The sequence below is a fragment of the Dendropsophus ebraccatus genome, chromosome 2 (assembly GCF_027789765.1).
Source record: "Dendropsophus ebraccatus isolate aDenEbr1 chromosome 2, aDenEbr1.pat, whole genome shotgun sequence".
In the NCBI taxonomy this organism is placed as follows: domain Eukaryota; kingdom Metazoa; phylum Chordata; class Amphibia; order Anura; family Hylidae; genus Dendropsophus; species Dendropsophus ebraccatus.
Window position 1 is genome coordinate 30,803,330 of NC_091455.1, and position 14,457 is coordinate 30,817,786.

General features: G+C 41.6%; 1 protein-coding gene across 42 annotated transcripts in view; it reads right to left on the reverse strand.

Moving 5' to 3' along the window:
• RIMS2 (regulating synaptic membrane exocytosis 2) overlaps positions 1–14,457 on the reverse strand; it is a 424,384-nt gene that overhangs the window by 149,857 nt on the left and 260,070 nt on the right. For all 42 annotated transcript variants that reach the window (XM_069957250.1, XM_069957246.1, XM_069957251.1 and 39 more), the window contains 2 exons: positions 7,251–7,381; positions 2,991–3,162 (listed from right to left, as the gene is read on the reverse strand). In XM_069957250.1, the coding sequence (XP_069813351.1) occupies positions 2,991–3,162; positions 7,251–7,381 (303 nt within the window). The remainder of the gene's footprint in view (positions 1–2,990; positions 3,163–7,250; positions 7,382–14,457) is intronic.

Here is a 14,457-nt window from a genome sequence, read left to right on the forward strand (position 1 = left end):
ATCTCTGATCTTGACAGAAGAGTAGGCCTCATGCAACAGTATCAGACCCCATTTTATTCTAAGGACCAATGTGGATTCCATGGTCCATATATTTCCCCCAAAAATGTAGGCTAGATAGTCTGTCATTGACCCATTGATTCTCCATGCTTTACGGCTCTGTGGTTTTTGCAGACCACAAAACCAACACAGATGTGTGTAGGAGGCCTGAGACTGAACTCTCAGGCCTCCTACACACATCTGTGTTGGTTTTGTGGTCTGCAAAAACCAATTTATGATCTGTATACACATAAAGGTGATTATTTTGTTATTTTTAGGTAAAAAGAATCTTTTATTAAGATAAAGTAACATCCAGCGCTGCCCCACATTGGAACGCAACGGCAGATCCTCCATAGAGAATAGCCATGACAGTGATGGATGAAAGACAATTCCAGAAGCTAAACCTATAGAGGATGAAATATACACTGTGTATCGTCCTATACTTTGTTATCCTAGACTAATATACGGTAACTTTCTCGTAATTCTATGACATTTTCTTCTAGAAGAAGAATACAAGCTATACGCATTATCTACGGCTGGTAGGACACAACCTACCCACAGTACTTTTAGAGGTCATCGGAGAAGGATAAGCTGAGAAACCTAAATCCAGTTTTGCTACCAATGTCCAAAGCCCATTAGTTATGATAATCTACACATCAGTCACGGAGTACAGTATGTTGTAGGCCTTGTCACAGAAGCAGTAAGGACCTGTGTCAGGTACATCATTATATGTCTGCTTAGAGGAACTTCACCATTTTGCTGTCAGTCTCCAAGAGAAATCTGACTTCCTGTCTACCTTCATTTCTTGCGTGTCAGTAACATGCCATGTCAATCTTGGATGCAAATAATTTTTTTTTAGATAGAATGAAAACTGGAAAACTAAGCAGTATGGGAAAAAGAACAAGAGAGTGTGCCTCATATGTTTGTCATCCATATATAAGCCCAAGGTCTACTTCATGGAACAAACAATGAAAGGTTACGTCCTCTAGGCCATACTCCAGGTTTGTTCATAGGCATTTACTGTACCTTGTTAGAATTTAAGGCATGGACTAAAATGAACAAAGTCTTGGCTTGTGTGACGGGACTGTGGATAGTACAGAACTGAGTTACAACAGTCGGAGGCAAAAACGATTTGTTGAAATTCTTCTGTTCTAACCAGGTTGCACATGAGATGCAATCCCATTGAAATTAATAGGAACTGCAAACTATACACAAAAGCCTCATAGTTATAGAGCAGGGTATACGGTGGCTTTGTGAGATACCATTGGTGGAGGATACTGGTTCTCAGAGAGGTGATCTAGATTATTTGGCAATGTACTATGGGAAAGAGTATGCAAATGAGTTCATATATTTATTTACAGTGTCACCTATGTGTACCTACTCTAGAATTTAATGTCTGACCCAAAAAAGAGCTTTAAAGAAGCATTTCATTTTTTTTTTTATTTGCCCCCCCCTGCTGCACGCTGGCGCGTATACTCACCAGCGATGATTGGTGTCCCATGGCGCTGCTTTGTTCCAGTGCTACTGCGCCGTTCAAATCCCCCGCACGTTCATGTCACCACACTTCTGTCTCCATGTCAATAAAAGGTGGGAAGTCATGTTCTCCAATACATTCTCTATGGGAGAGAGTGACTTCCGGCCTTCAATTAACATGGAGACAGAAGAGGGGTCAGAAGAGCGGTGACGTGAACGCATGCGGGATTTGAACGGCGCCACAGCACCAGAAAAAAGCTGCGCTGTGGGACACAGATCTTCGCTGGTTCGTATACACACCAGTGCGCAGCGGAATGCTTTTTTTAATACATGCAGGGCAGGATAGTTAGGACAGTTTCAAAATCTGAAATATTGTGAGCTATACAATCCCCTCTTAAGCATTACCTGCTGCGAGTGTTCAGCAAATGTGGCAACATTCTCCGAACCTGAACGCTTTTGCATTTGACTCCCGGTGTCTGGAGAAGTTGAATGCCGCCGTTGGAGTTGTAGGCTGTATCCATGTTTTCCAGGACTCTTTAATGCGGCATATAACTTTTTCAGACACTGGGAGTCAAATGCAAAAGCGTTCAGGTTCAAAGAAGGTTGCTGAACCCGAACAGTTCGGCAAGTTCACTCAACACTACCTGCTGCTACTTTATATTTATAGGCCCAATATGTATAATACACAGGTGCTGTACCATCCAGGTCCATTACCAGGTGACGCTATGTGGGTTATTGGTGATATAACAGAGAGATTAAAATACCTGCTATTAAATCAAACCAGGAGTATCTAAAAATATCACAAAAAAACAGCTAATAACTCAATTAACGCAAAGGATCGGCACATTAGGCACAGGCATGCTATGCAACTTTGGGAACACGGCCATGGGTTTAGTGAATGGGAAGTTAATTAGAGATTGCACTGGTTAGATACAATGCAGCAGGTTCATATACTTTTACTAATTGTTGCTTACAATTTCCCACATATCCTTTCTCTTTGATACCAGAAGTCAATGGAAGGCCAGTCATGGTGAGATATGTGGCTATATTATATATGGTGTATGTGCTGGAGAAGGAAACACAGATAGACAGCTCTTGTTCCGGATTATATATGAAGAAATCATACAGCTAAAAAAAAAAACCTAATCGGTCAACTGTTATCCAAAGATCAATGTTGCCAATAGACATGAAGGCTTTAGTATTATCCTGGTAATCGTCTGGATAAGAAGACCAGTCAAGTAATGTCTATGGACACCTTAAAGAGGTTGTTCAAAATCAAATAAACTACACTTGTCCATTGGTTAACTATAGTATTGCAGTTTATTCCCACAGAAGTCGATGGAGCTGAGCTGCAATAACTGACAAAAAGTAAACATAAATACAACAACCGTTTTTGGATGAAAGCCGCCATGTTTTTCTACTCCTGGATAATATAAGATCTTATATTTTCTTCTCTATATATAAGTGGTGTGTCAAAATACCTCTCCTAAGAATTCACTTTCTTCCTCTCGAACTCTGGCTTGATCCCAAAGTGTGATCTCCAACATTCGTTCCCTAAATTCTCTTCGGGGAACCGGAGAGTAAATAAACGTTTGGTTCCATTTGGGTTCTAGTGTTTTCTTCACGGTCTTCGTTCTCCTTTTGTTCTTATCACTACAATAAAAAAATACCACAATGTCATATACTTATCATGATAGAGTTGTAAGTACAGAAGTCTTGGCCCCATAGCACACCTCCGAATGCCTTCCTCTTCCCCTCGAGCAAGAACATTTATTAGCTACATGTGAACGTTAAGCAAAGGACATCGGTACGGTCAGTATGACTATTTTTTTTTTTTAACTTTAAATGGCCAGACAATCCCTATATCTATATAACATCTAAAGAAGACAACACCAGTATTATAAATGCAAATGGCAGGTTGGATCCTGTACTATATATTGCATTGGGCCCAGAAGCTTCATGTTAAGGGTGCGTTCACACCTACAGGATCTGCAGCAGATTTGATGCTGTGTTCAGTTGTTTAAATGAAATCTGCTGCAGAAAATCAGCTGCAGATCCTGTAGGTGTGAATGCACCATAAAGGGGTATTCCGCTCAGAACTAACTTTTAATATGTTGCTGCCCATGGGTAGAACAAAACAAACAGTCTATTCTTAGCTTTCTGTGCTCCCCTGGTGTCCTCCTATGTCTTCTTTGGGTCCCCGGCTGAACAATCCCACCTCCACTTTCGAGATGGACTCATCTGGCACTGACAGCCCACTCAGCCAATAACTGACTGAGATGGGACAGTGCCCCGGCCAGTGATTGGCTGAGTGGGTTGTCACTGCCAGACAAGTCTGTGGAGGCCGGATTGTTCAGCCAGGGACCTGAAGATGATGTTGGAGAACACTGCGGGAGCATGGAAAGGTAGGAATAGGCTGTTTGCTATGTTCTGTGCCAGGGCAGCAACATAATAAAAGTAAATTCTGAGCGGACTACCCCTTTAAGTTAACAATACAGATTAGAAAAAAAGATATCTGAACCCACCAATTTTGCTGGATCATATGACTCTACATTCTGGAAGCACAAATGGATATATGTAGGGAATCTTGTGTCTCTTTGCCCTAACAGTTATCAGGGCATTCACTTGTTCCATTCCGGTACCGTGTCAGTATAGTACTACAAAGATTTAAACAGTTTCAGAGTACCCAGCATCATATTGAATCATGATGCCAGAGGTTCCACATTCAGGTCCGTAGCACATCTTCTGTGTACGGACCACAATCACAGAACATGTAAATGCCCCCTAACAGTGTAAGCTATTGTGAACCTGAATTGCAGCTGACAGACACACTTTATATCTGGGCTCATTACAGGCTAAGGAGTCCAGTGGGCGGTCTTTCTCAATGATTGACAAGTTATAATGAATCTTATATATCAATCTCCTCCTCCTCGGGCTCTATAACATGATGCCGGTAGGTCAAAAGGCTTGTTTAAAGTGACAGGTTCCCTAAAGTCTAGAATATTCAATTAAGAAGGACTGGGAACTTAATGGGCCATACTGTATTAAACAATGTTTTGGATCTTTTTAGCTGGCCCTCTTGCTTGCCCGAATAATACTGGTAATAGAAAGATTTCATTACATTACATGTGGAAAGGTAGGAATAGGCTGTTTGCTATGTTCTGTGCCAGGGCAGCAACATAATAAAAGTAAATTCTGAGCGGACTACCCCTTTAAGTTAACAATACAGATTAGAAAAAAAGATATCTGAACCCACCAATTTTGCTGGATCATATGACTCTACATTCTGGAAGCACAAATGGATATATGTAGGGAATCTTGTGTCTCTTTGCCCTAACAGTTATCAGGGCATTCACTTGTTCCATTCCGGTACCGTGTCAGTATAGTACTACAAAGATTTAAACAGTTTCAGAGTACCCAGCATCATATTGAATCATGATGCCAGAGGTTCCACATTCAGGTCCGTAGCACATCTTCTGTGTACGGACCACAATCACAGAACATGTAAATGCCCCCTAACAGTGTAAGCTATTGTGAACCTGAATTGCAGCTGACAGACACACTTTATATCTGGGCTCATTACAGGCTAAGGAGTCCAGTGGGCGGTCTTTCTCAATGATTGACAAGTTATAATGAATCTTATATATCAATCTCCTCCTCCTCGGGCTCTATAACATGATGCCGGTAGGTCAAAAGGCTTGTTTAAAGTGACAGGTTCCCTAAAGTCTAGAATATTCAATTAAGAAGGACTGGGAACTTAATGGGCCATACTGTATTAAACAATGTTTTGGATCTTTTTAGCTGGCCCTCTTGCTTGCCCGAATAATACTGGTAATAGAAAGATTTCATTACATGTATCGACATATTTTACTTATTAGAAGATAGGAATCGGTGGACTTGGCGACTTGGCAGGTGCTACATGAGAATCCTCTAATGAGATGAGTGTAAATTTATATTGGTTATCTGCAATTAAAATACCTTAATGACCTTCAATAGGAGATATGAAACCTCATTAAAAGTTAGCTGCTCTATGAGACTATCCCCTTCATTAATAGAACGCTAATGAAATTCTGTCTGAAAGAGCCAAAACTAATAAACTGTAGGCTTTGGGTGCTGAGGGATTCTACGTGGGGACTAGTCACGGACATGGGGAAAATCTGAAATACAGCGGATTCTATTGGTTTTTCAGGTTTGTCTGAATGACAATGTTAATAGATGGTTTCAAACATTTTATAGGTAAGAGGGTAAATGGTACCCAGTGGTAAAGCTATTGCGGTTGAGTGGATGTCCTGTTGTTGGGCCCTCATGTTATCAGTAGAGATGAGCACATTTGAGCACGCTCAGGTTTGTCGGGTATTGGATTACCGATGGCTGCAGAAATTGGATGGACCCTAGGGAGTCCTGGAAAACATGGATACAGGGTATGGCCTATGGCTGTATCCATGTATTTCCAGGCAGCCTTAAGGCCATACTATACTAAACAATTGTCGGCCTTGGCTGATTACCAGCCGTTCAGGGCGATAATCGTTTAGTTTAATAGCACATGTACGATGTAAGCTAATCATGGTCTTTCAACATGTTGCAAAATCCGGATCTGTGTAGTGATGGCCTGCTGCGTGTGTCTCCACGTAAGAGGAGTGGCGGCAGCAGATTGCCACTGACTTCAATAGGGAGTCCCAATGATCTAAGGATCATTTGGTTGGCCCCTCCCACTGAGGGGGAAGCTAGAGCTGAGTGGACATGTCAGCACTCACTTTCCCCGGAACATCGGCCTTTAGTGTTGCATCTAACTTTTTGCAGCCACTGGTAATCAAATGCAGCCCGCTCAGGTTCAGACGAATCCAAGCATGCTCAAGGTCTGCTCATCTCTAGTTATCAGTCGTTTTACCCTATGCTTAAAGGGGTACTCTATGCTTGGGTGAAAATTTTAAAAGAAGGCTGCAGGGTCATACACAAAGCAACATTGTAACATACATTCCTGTCACTTTATTGCTCCCTATGTCCTTATCTCAGCACAGCAAGAGCGGACAGGGCTTCATTAGTAATCCATATGGATAGCAGACTACAGGGCCCACCATGCATTGATGACATCTACTTCTGGCTGTTCTCCTCCTCCTGTATCCCCCCGACTGCTGCACAGTAAGCTTCCTCTTTCCTGTGCAGCTCATATTGTGCTCCTACTGCTGAGCCTCCTATATTAGTTCCTAGTTACTATCCCTTGCTGTTTCAAAGGTAAGAGCTCCCCCTTCTATAATTCTTAGTTCTGCAACTGAGCATGCTCGACCACTAAATTGGGACTGAACTACAGGTCATAACTCTAGGCAGAAAGTCATAAACATTACCTTTTGGGCCATTGAGTTTGTAATTGATTCTATGGAAAACTACTGAAAAGACTTTCAAGTTCAAAAAACTTTTGATCTGTCAGGGTTCGGGTGTTCAGACCCCCGACTGATTTCTATAACAAGTCGGTAGAAGTTTGCACTAAGCTAAAAATGGATATATGAAAAAAGTTTTTGGATGTTTATAAGTATTTTGTGGTTTCCACCAAGTTCTATAAGCTCAACTTACCCTTAGAGGGCATTATTGGCGCTCTTTAACACAAACTTGACCAGATCTGAGCTGCAATGCCAGCTATAGGCCATGGATACAGATGGCACTGCGTCCAGTAAAGACAACCCTGCCCCCATCCTTCTAAAGTTTCAAACTCTGCTGCTAAGAATGATCAATCACGGATTACATACCTTCGATCTGGAAGAAAATAAATTTTAACATAAGGGTTCCTCGGTCTTCCATCTTCTCTCGATGGCAGGTCCTTAGCTCCTAATATTGTGACAATCAATTGGTGACCGACTTTGTCATACCAGAGTTTTATCTGCAGAAAAGAAACAACAAGTATAATTACAGTAATACACAACAAAGGAAATATATATATATATATATATATATATATATATATGTATATATATATATATATATATATATATATATATATATATATATAAAAGTGGCTATCCTGCTAAGTATACTCAAAAAGAAATAAAATGACTCATGCTGAATGGTGATAGCATGGCGAATGTAGGCTAACTTTTAGTAACGCTAGTAATTTGAAGGTTAGGTCATATGGATATGCTTACAACTCCGCAATGGTCTTCTTTAAGGAACCCCATATTACTAACCCTCTAATTTTTGGGCCATAACCTGAGCTTCCAGCCTGTGGCCTATAAGTCTCCATATGTCTTCATGACGCTCTCCTTAAGGAGTGTCATTACCCCTTTGGTTCCCCTGTTAAAGAGTACCATACCTATCATTTTCATCTGTGGCGGGATACCCTTTCAGAACCTAATGGCCCGAACAAATTCAAAGTGGAGTACTTAAAGGATAAAAAGTTTATACTTACCTAGTGAAGGTCCCATTGTGCCAGCTCTCTCTCTCTTTGCAGTAAATTACATCACTTGTGTTATGCGTCGGCCATTTCTCAGGACGCCTTTTTAAGCTATTGCTAGGCGAACATTTGTCTTACAGTTTCCATACACTTAGTCCATATAATTGGAATTTTCCAGGGTACAAACTGATACATTCTATGTGAACGTGTGGGTAATGGATGGTATCGGTTGGAGGTATCCATTATAATGGGGGATCCCATTATCTCAGAATATGTTGAGCCAAGAGGACACATCCGTTCTACCTTGTTGTGATGTTTTTGTAAAAATGACCCTTCAACTATAGCAATTCCTTAAAGATTATTACCAGATTTAAAGTATTCTGATAACACAAACACTTTACGGAGATGTTTTACCCCAACTTTTGGTGGTATTTGAGATTGGGCTAAAAGTAAAGTATGTTTGTCCTGATGATCCCCAGTCTCAGTTGAGCAGCTTCTCTATTGACATGCAGACAGTTTATGCTGCTTGTCAATGGCTGAACTATGAACAAAGCATTGTTGCGGAAGCAAAAAGCAATGCTCAGGCTAGATCGGGGACTGTAGACAGACGTAGTGAAGAATCAGGGAAGGTGAGTATAAGAGTGTTGCTTTGTTTTTATTTCAGGAGAGCCCAAACACCACACTACTTTGGAGCAGGATAACCTTTTTTAAGGGGTCAAAGTCGCTTAGAAAAAAATTGACATTTTGAAAGTTTTCAATGATTAAAGGGGTTATCCAGCGCTACAAAAACATGGCCACTTTTCCCCCTCCTTATTCTCCAGTTGAGGTGTGGTTTGCAATTAATCTCCATTTACTTCAATGTAACTGAGTTTGAAACCCCACCCAATCTGGAGACAAGGGGGGGGGGAGTGACCATGTTTTTGTAGTGCTAGATAACCCTTTTAAGGTCTAGGTGCTAGAACGTGTGTAGAGAACCACTCAGCTAAGCACTTCTTGCCCCATCTTGCTCCTCACTTCCTATAGAATCTGTCTCCTGAAGCGAGGAGAGAGAAGTGCTTAGTTGAGCACTTCTCCCCACTTGTTCTGGCAACGGGTAGAGGAAGTGCCCTTTAATGTGACACGACAGATGATCAGATATGGGACAGTTGTTTGTGAGTCATTTTACCGTTACTGTACAATATATTCCATATTAATCCTGAAACCAGAACGTTCTCCCTAATTACAGTGTAGAGAACAGGAAACATATGCACCACAATAAGGAAAGCCTCCATATGTGGGGCAGCGCTGAGCATTAGATACTAATTAAGGCTTGTATCCGTACAATTAGATAACACTGAGTGGGAAGGAGACAGAGATCTTCTTAATTATATTTTGTACAATCTTAAGATATTTTTTTTTAAGCAAAGATATTATTTAACACTTATGAGAGTGGCAATTACAATTGTAGGAATATTATCTGTAATAAAACATATGGACCAGGAAATCGGCATCAGAGAGCGGCATCATTTACTTTGCTAAAGAGGAAAACATATTGATGGTAGGGGTCCATTTACACAGAACGATTATCGGACAGATTATCTGCCAAAGATTTAAAGCAAAAGCCAGGATTGGATTTGAAAGAGGAAAAATCTCTGTTTATAGTCTGTTTCTGGCTTTGGCTTCAAGTCTTTGGCAGATAATCTGTCAGATAATCTTTCTGTGTAAATGGACCCTTAAAATAGGCCGTCAATGTCTGATCGGTAGACAGAGCAAAAAGGGGTGGCAGGAATTGTACAGTGATGAGCCCCTTTAATGCTTCTCCATGGATAGTGGGTAGTCCGTACAGGGCCGCTCACCCCTGAACACTATAGCCCCTTCCTATTCACTGATTAATGGGTAGGCAGGGACTCCCTCTACTGATCACATACTGACTGACTATCCATAAAGGAATTATACCTAGATAGATTTTTTTAATCAACTGATGTCAGAAAGTTTTATAGATTTTATATAGTCTTCCAGTATTTATCAGCTGCTGTATACCCTGCAGAAAGTGGTGTATTCTTTCCTGTCTGACACAGTGCTCTCTGCTGCCACCTCTGTCCATGTCAGGAACTGTCCAGAGCAGTAGTAAATCCCCACATAGAAAACCTCTGCTGCTCTGGACAGTTCCTGACAATGTGAGAGGTGGCAGCAGAGAGCACTGTGTCAGACTACACTACCTCCTGCAGGACATACAGCAGCTAAAAAGTACTGTAAGGCTGAAGAATTTTACTAATCTGTATAACTTTCTGACACCAGTGTATTTAAAAACAATCCTGATAAGAAGCCCTACTTAGCCATTGGTTTATTTACATCCCTGTTTTACTGCTGACAGTTCCCCTTTAAGCTCATTATGGAGTGATTCACTGCTGGGACCCACAGCAATCAGATATACTTAGGCTGGGTTTACACCACGTTTTTGCAATCCGTTTTATTTCATCCTTTTTTCCAAAAAGAACGGATAGAAAACACAGATGCATTTGTGTGCATCCGTTTTGATCTGTTTTTCCATTGACTTCCATTATAAAAAAAACTGATCAAAACAGATCCATTTTTTTAGCGGATACAAAAATGAGGTTGACCACGTTTTTGTGTACGCTAAATACACCCGTTGTGATCCGTTTTTTTTTTATAATGGAAGTCAATGGAAAAATGGATCAGAACAGATGCACACAGTTGCATCTGTTTTTTTTCATCAGATTTTCATTTTGAAAAAACGTAGTGTGAACCCAGCCTAAGTGAGAAGATAAATGTGCAAGTGTTTAGTTTCCTCTACAGCGCCCCTACAGATAAATTGAAGAACTACACAGGACCCCCTAAAATCAATGTCCATGTAAAGTAATGAATGCGCTGGTAAGCTAAGGCCTCCATGGTGAGATGTCCTCTTCATAGCTGCTAAGACATGGGGGTCCTGAATGGAGGTGGGGAGCTCTGCTATTACATGTTTGTCCTTTAACCATTAAATATACTGATAACAGTAAAATAGTAAGACAATTTTCAGGCATTGTAAAAGGAAAGCCTGAGAGGTGTCTGATAAAGAAGTGACAACTATGTACGCAGAGTCCTGGAAAAGTGGAAAAGCCGGATGCAGTGACCTTACGAATACTGGACCGTGATAACATTGTACACACATTCTGCTAAACTGACTATATGGAAAAACACAATATTAAGGTTTTCATACTAACTCATAAACCTGCCTTCATCTCACTAGAATACTACTGTTTAAGGTACAGCTTCCCAACCAAACTTTTTGTTTTGTATGAGCACTGGAACTTTAAAAAACCACTGACATGTCGTAGAGAAATATCTAAAGTTTTGGTCACTTGAACTAGTCAGAAAAGGGCACACTAAGCATGTTCTCTCCCAGTAACCAAGACGGACCCCCGATGCCCATTTACAGGATTGTCTTGGTAGCACAAACAAAAAGTGGGAAGAGAAGCGCTCAGCCATGTGCTCTCTCTCCACTAGTTCAAACAATGGGTCTGGGTCTTAATACTCAGACCCCAATCAATCAAAACTTTAGAAATGTCAAAAATGACAGGTTCACTTTAATGCATCTAAAATGAAAAACTAAGTAACTTGGAAAATAGTTGAAATTAAAGTGTTCTATTGCTTTGTGTATATAACCTACCTAGTCCTATGAGTATCCATGGTAACAGACTACAAACAAAACCCGTGTAGTCTGATCCTGCAGTCACATTGCCAATCATCTTTGAGCTAATGAGAATGTATGCCACAGATGTCTACAGTTTTCTTATTTTGGAGAAGCCTGTTCTCCCCCAAACAAAGATGAAGTGCTGTTGATGTGTTACAAATGTTGGTCATGGAAAATATACAGTAGTTAAATGATTTTGCAGCCGGTGTTCCTATACCAAAGAAAAGATTTTTTTTTACATCCCTACCTAATCTGACGCTGTGTCTGTAAAAAAAAAAAATTGTATATATATATATATATATATATATATATATATATATATAGTGTAAGAGTATAATGTGTGTATCTAGTGAATCCTTTCCAATACACCACATCTTTCAGAGATCTCCCATGACTTTCAGCATTTGAATTATTAACACATGCCACTGTAAGTGTATACACTGGCATCTTTTACACATTGTCATCCATTGTAATACAGAAAACTTTGGAAAAATGCTCATTGAGCCTGTCAATAACACTCGCAGCTGTAGTGAACACTGTGCTGCTTAAAAAATAATACATGGCCCCCAACATGTTTCACCATTATAAATGTGGCGTCTTCAGGGGACAATTGCTCTGTAGCCTGGTGTATAAATAACTTTCTTGCAGGACACGGGATGGAACAATCAATACACTATCCAGTAACAATATAGATGAACCAATCGCAGAGTGGAACCCACCATTCTTGAAGGTGATAAATAACTATAGGTATGATTGACACATGTACCCGTGAGCTTTCCTGCTGCAAACAACAAACGTAAAGTGATAGTAGCCTACAATGGATTGTCTGTAAATCTGCACATCTACCCTGTAGGATATACATCAGATCTACTCTATGGATGCAATTTCTATTTGCTGAGTGATGTTATTGTAAAGCAAAACAAACTCCCTATGTGATTTCTTCCGAGTAATAACTCACATTTAGCTACAGTACATAGCACAATAAAACAGAACGTTCACACACTTCTATATCATAAACCATAGTAATGGCGGTGACACAGCATGCGGTGGATTAGTATAGACTAGAGGTGGCAAACGTATTACTTATAAAGAGAGGCAACCAGTTTGTACCTTATTCATATACATTATAGAAACTTCTTATAATTTATAGATGTTCTCTATGTTCTTTATAATAAATGTTATGAAACGCTCTCATGGCAACCAATGACTAATACATTTCTACTATTTTGGCAGAGATTTTTTGGTTGTAGAATAAGGTACGACTTGATGCGCACGTCTTTTACTACCGGAGCTTGAACGTATTGGAAAATGCAGTAGGAAGCATGTTGTGACTGTGAGTAGATAATAAAAGCTTTAAAGAGACTGTGGCTAGTATAAAGATACCGAGATAAAGAAGACAATTGAATAAAGAATGGATTTCCTGAAATGGGACGGAGCTGCAATACCAGACACTGCCATAGACAAGAGGGGGTGCTGTTTCTGAACAAAAAGCAAATCTTTTTTTTGTTGTTTTTTTTTGTTTCAGAATCTCATACAACACCTTTTAACCATGTACTGTTGTGTGCAGTTGAATGACATTGGCCTTTTATGCTCCTTTCTACTATGGGACTTAAGTTTGCACCATGTGCAAAGTTTTTTGTCTTGTTTAAAGGGAATCTGTCAGCTTTGTAACATGCTCAGAGCTGTAGACATGGGCACATAGGAAGGTCAAATAAAGGATACCTGATGGTTGTTAGCAAAGATATAAAATCGTGTTTTAATTATAAGCTCAAAGCTGAGCTGCAGCATGCATGCCTCCTCCCTCTCCTTTCGCTCCTTGTCCTGCATGATTGATGTACAGGGTTTGGCACTGAGCCTTGTACATTAATCATGCAGTGCAGGGATGTGTAGGGGAGGGAAGGGATGTGTGCATAGTGCAGATCAGCATGGCCTCTATGGCACTTGAGCTCAGAAGAAAAACATAATTTTATAACTCTGCAAACTGCCATCATCTAAGAGACAGGTAACAATTGTATCTTCCATTAGGCTATCACATCTGCAGCTCTGAGCATGATATAGACCAGGGGTGGGGAACCTCCGGCCCGCGGGCCGCATCCGGCCCCTGAGACCTCCCGATGCGGCCCGCGGCCCGCAGCTCCCCTGTGGTGCGCGCCGCTCTGCTGGGGAAGAAGCCGGCATACACCGCATCCTCCGGTGTCTGTGACAGCTGGCGGACACCGGAGGATGCTGTCTATGCCGGCTTCTTCCCCAGCAGAGCGGCGCGTGTCTTCAGTCTCTTGCGGGCCGCGCGCGATGACGTCATTTCATTGCGCGCCGCCTGCAGGAGAAGACCGGCACAGAGGACCTGGGAGAGAAGAGGACCTGGACTGCGTGGGAGCGGAGGTAAGGTGAGTGGGATGTTTATTTTTTTATTTGGGGGTTAACTAGGATCCCAGGGACATGACTGATGGGGGGGGACAACTAGGCTACCAGGGACATGACTGATGGGGGAGGGGCAACTAGGCTACCAGGGACATGACTGATGGGGGGGACAACTAGGCTACCAGGGACATGACTGATGGGGGGGGGACAACTAGGCTACCAGGGACATGACTGATGGGGGGGGGGGGCAACTAGGCTACCAGGGACATGACTGATGGGGGGGGGACAACTAGGCTACCAGGGACATGACTGATGGGGGGGAATAACTAGGCTACCAGGGACATGACTGATGGGGGGGGGGGGGGGGGAATAACTAGGCTACCAGGGACATGACTGATGGGGGGGGACAACTAGGCTACCAGGGACATAACTGATGGGGGGGGGGACAACTAGGCTACCAGGGACATAACTGATGGGGGTTAACTAGGCTACCAGGGACATGCCTGATGGGGGTTAACTAGGCTACCAGGGA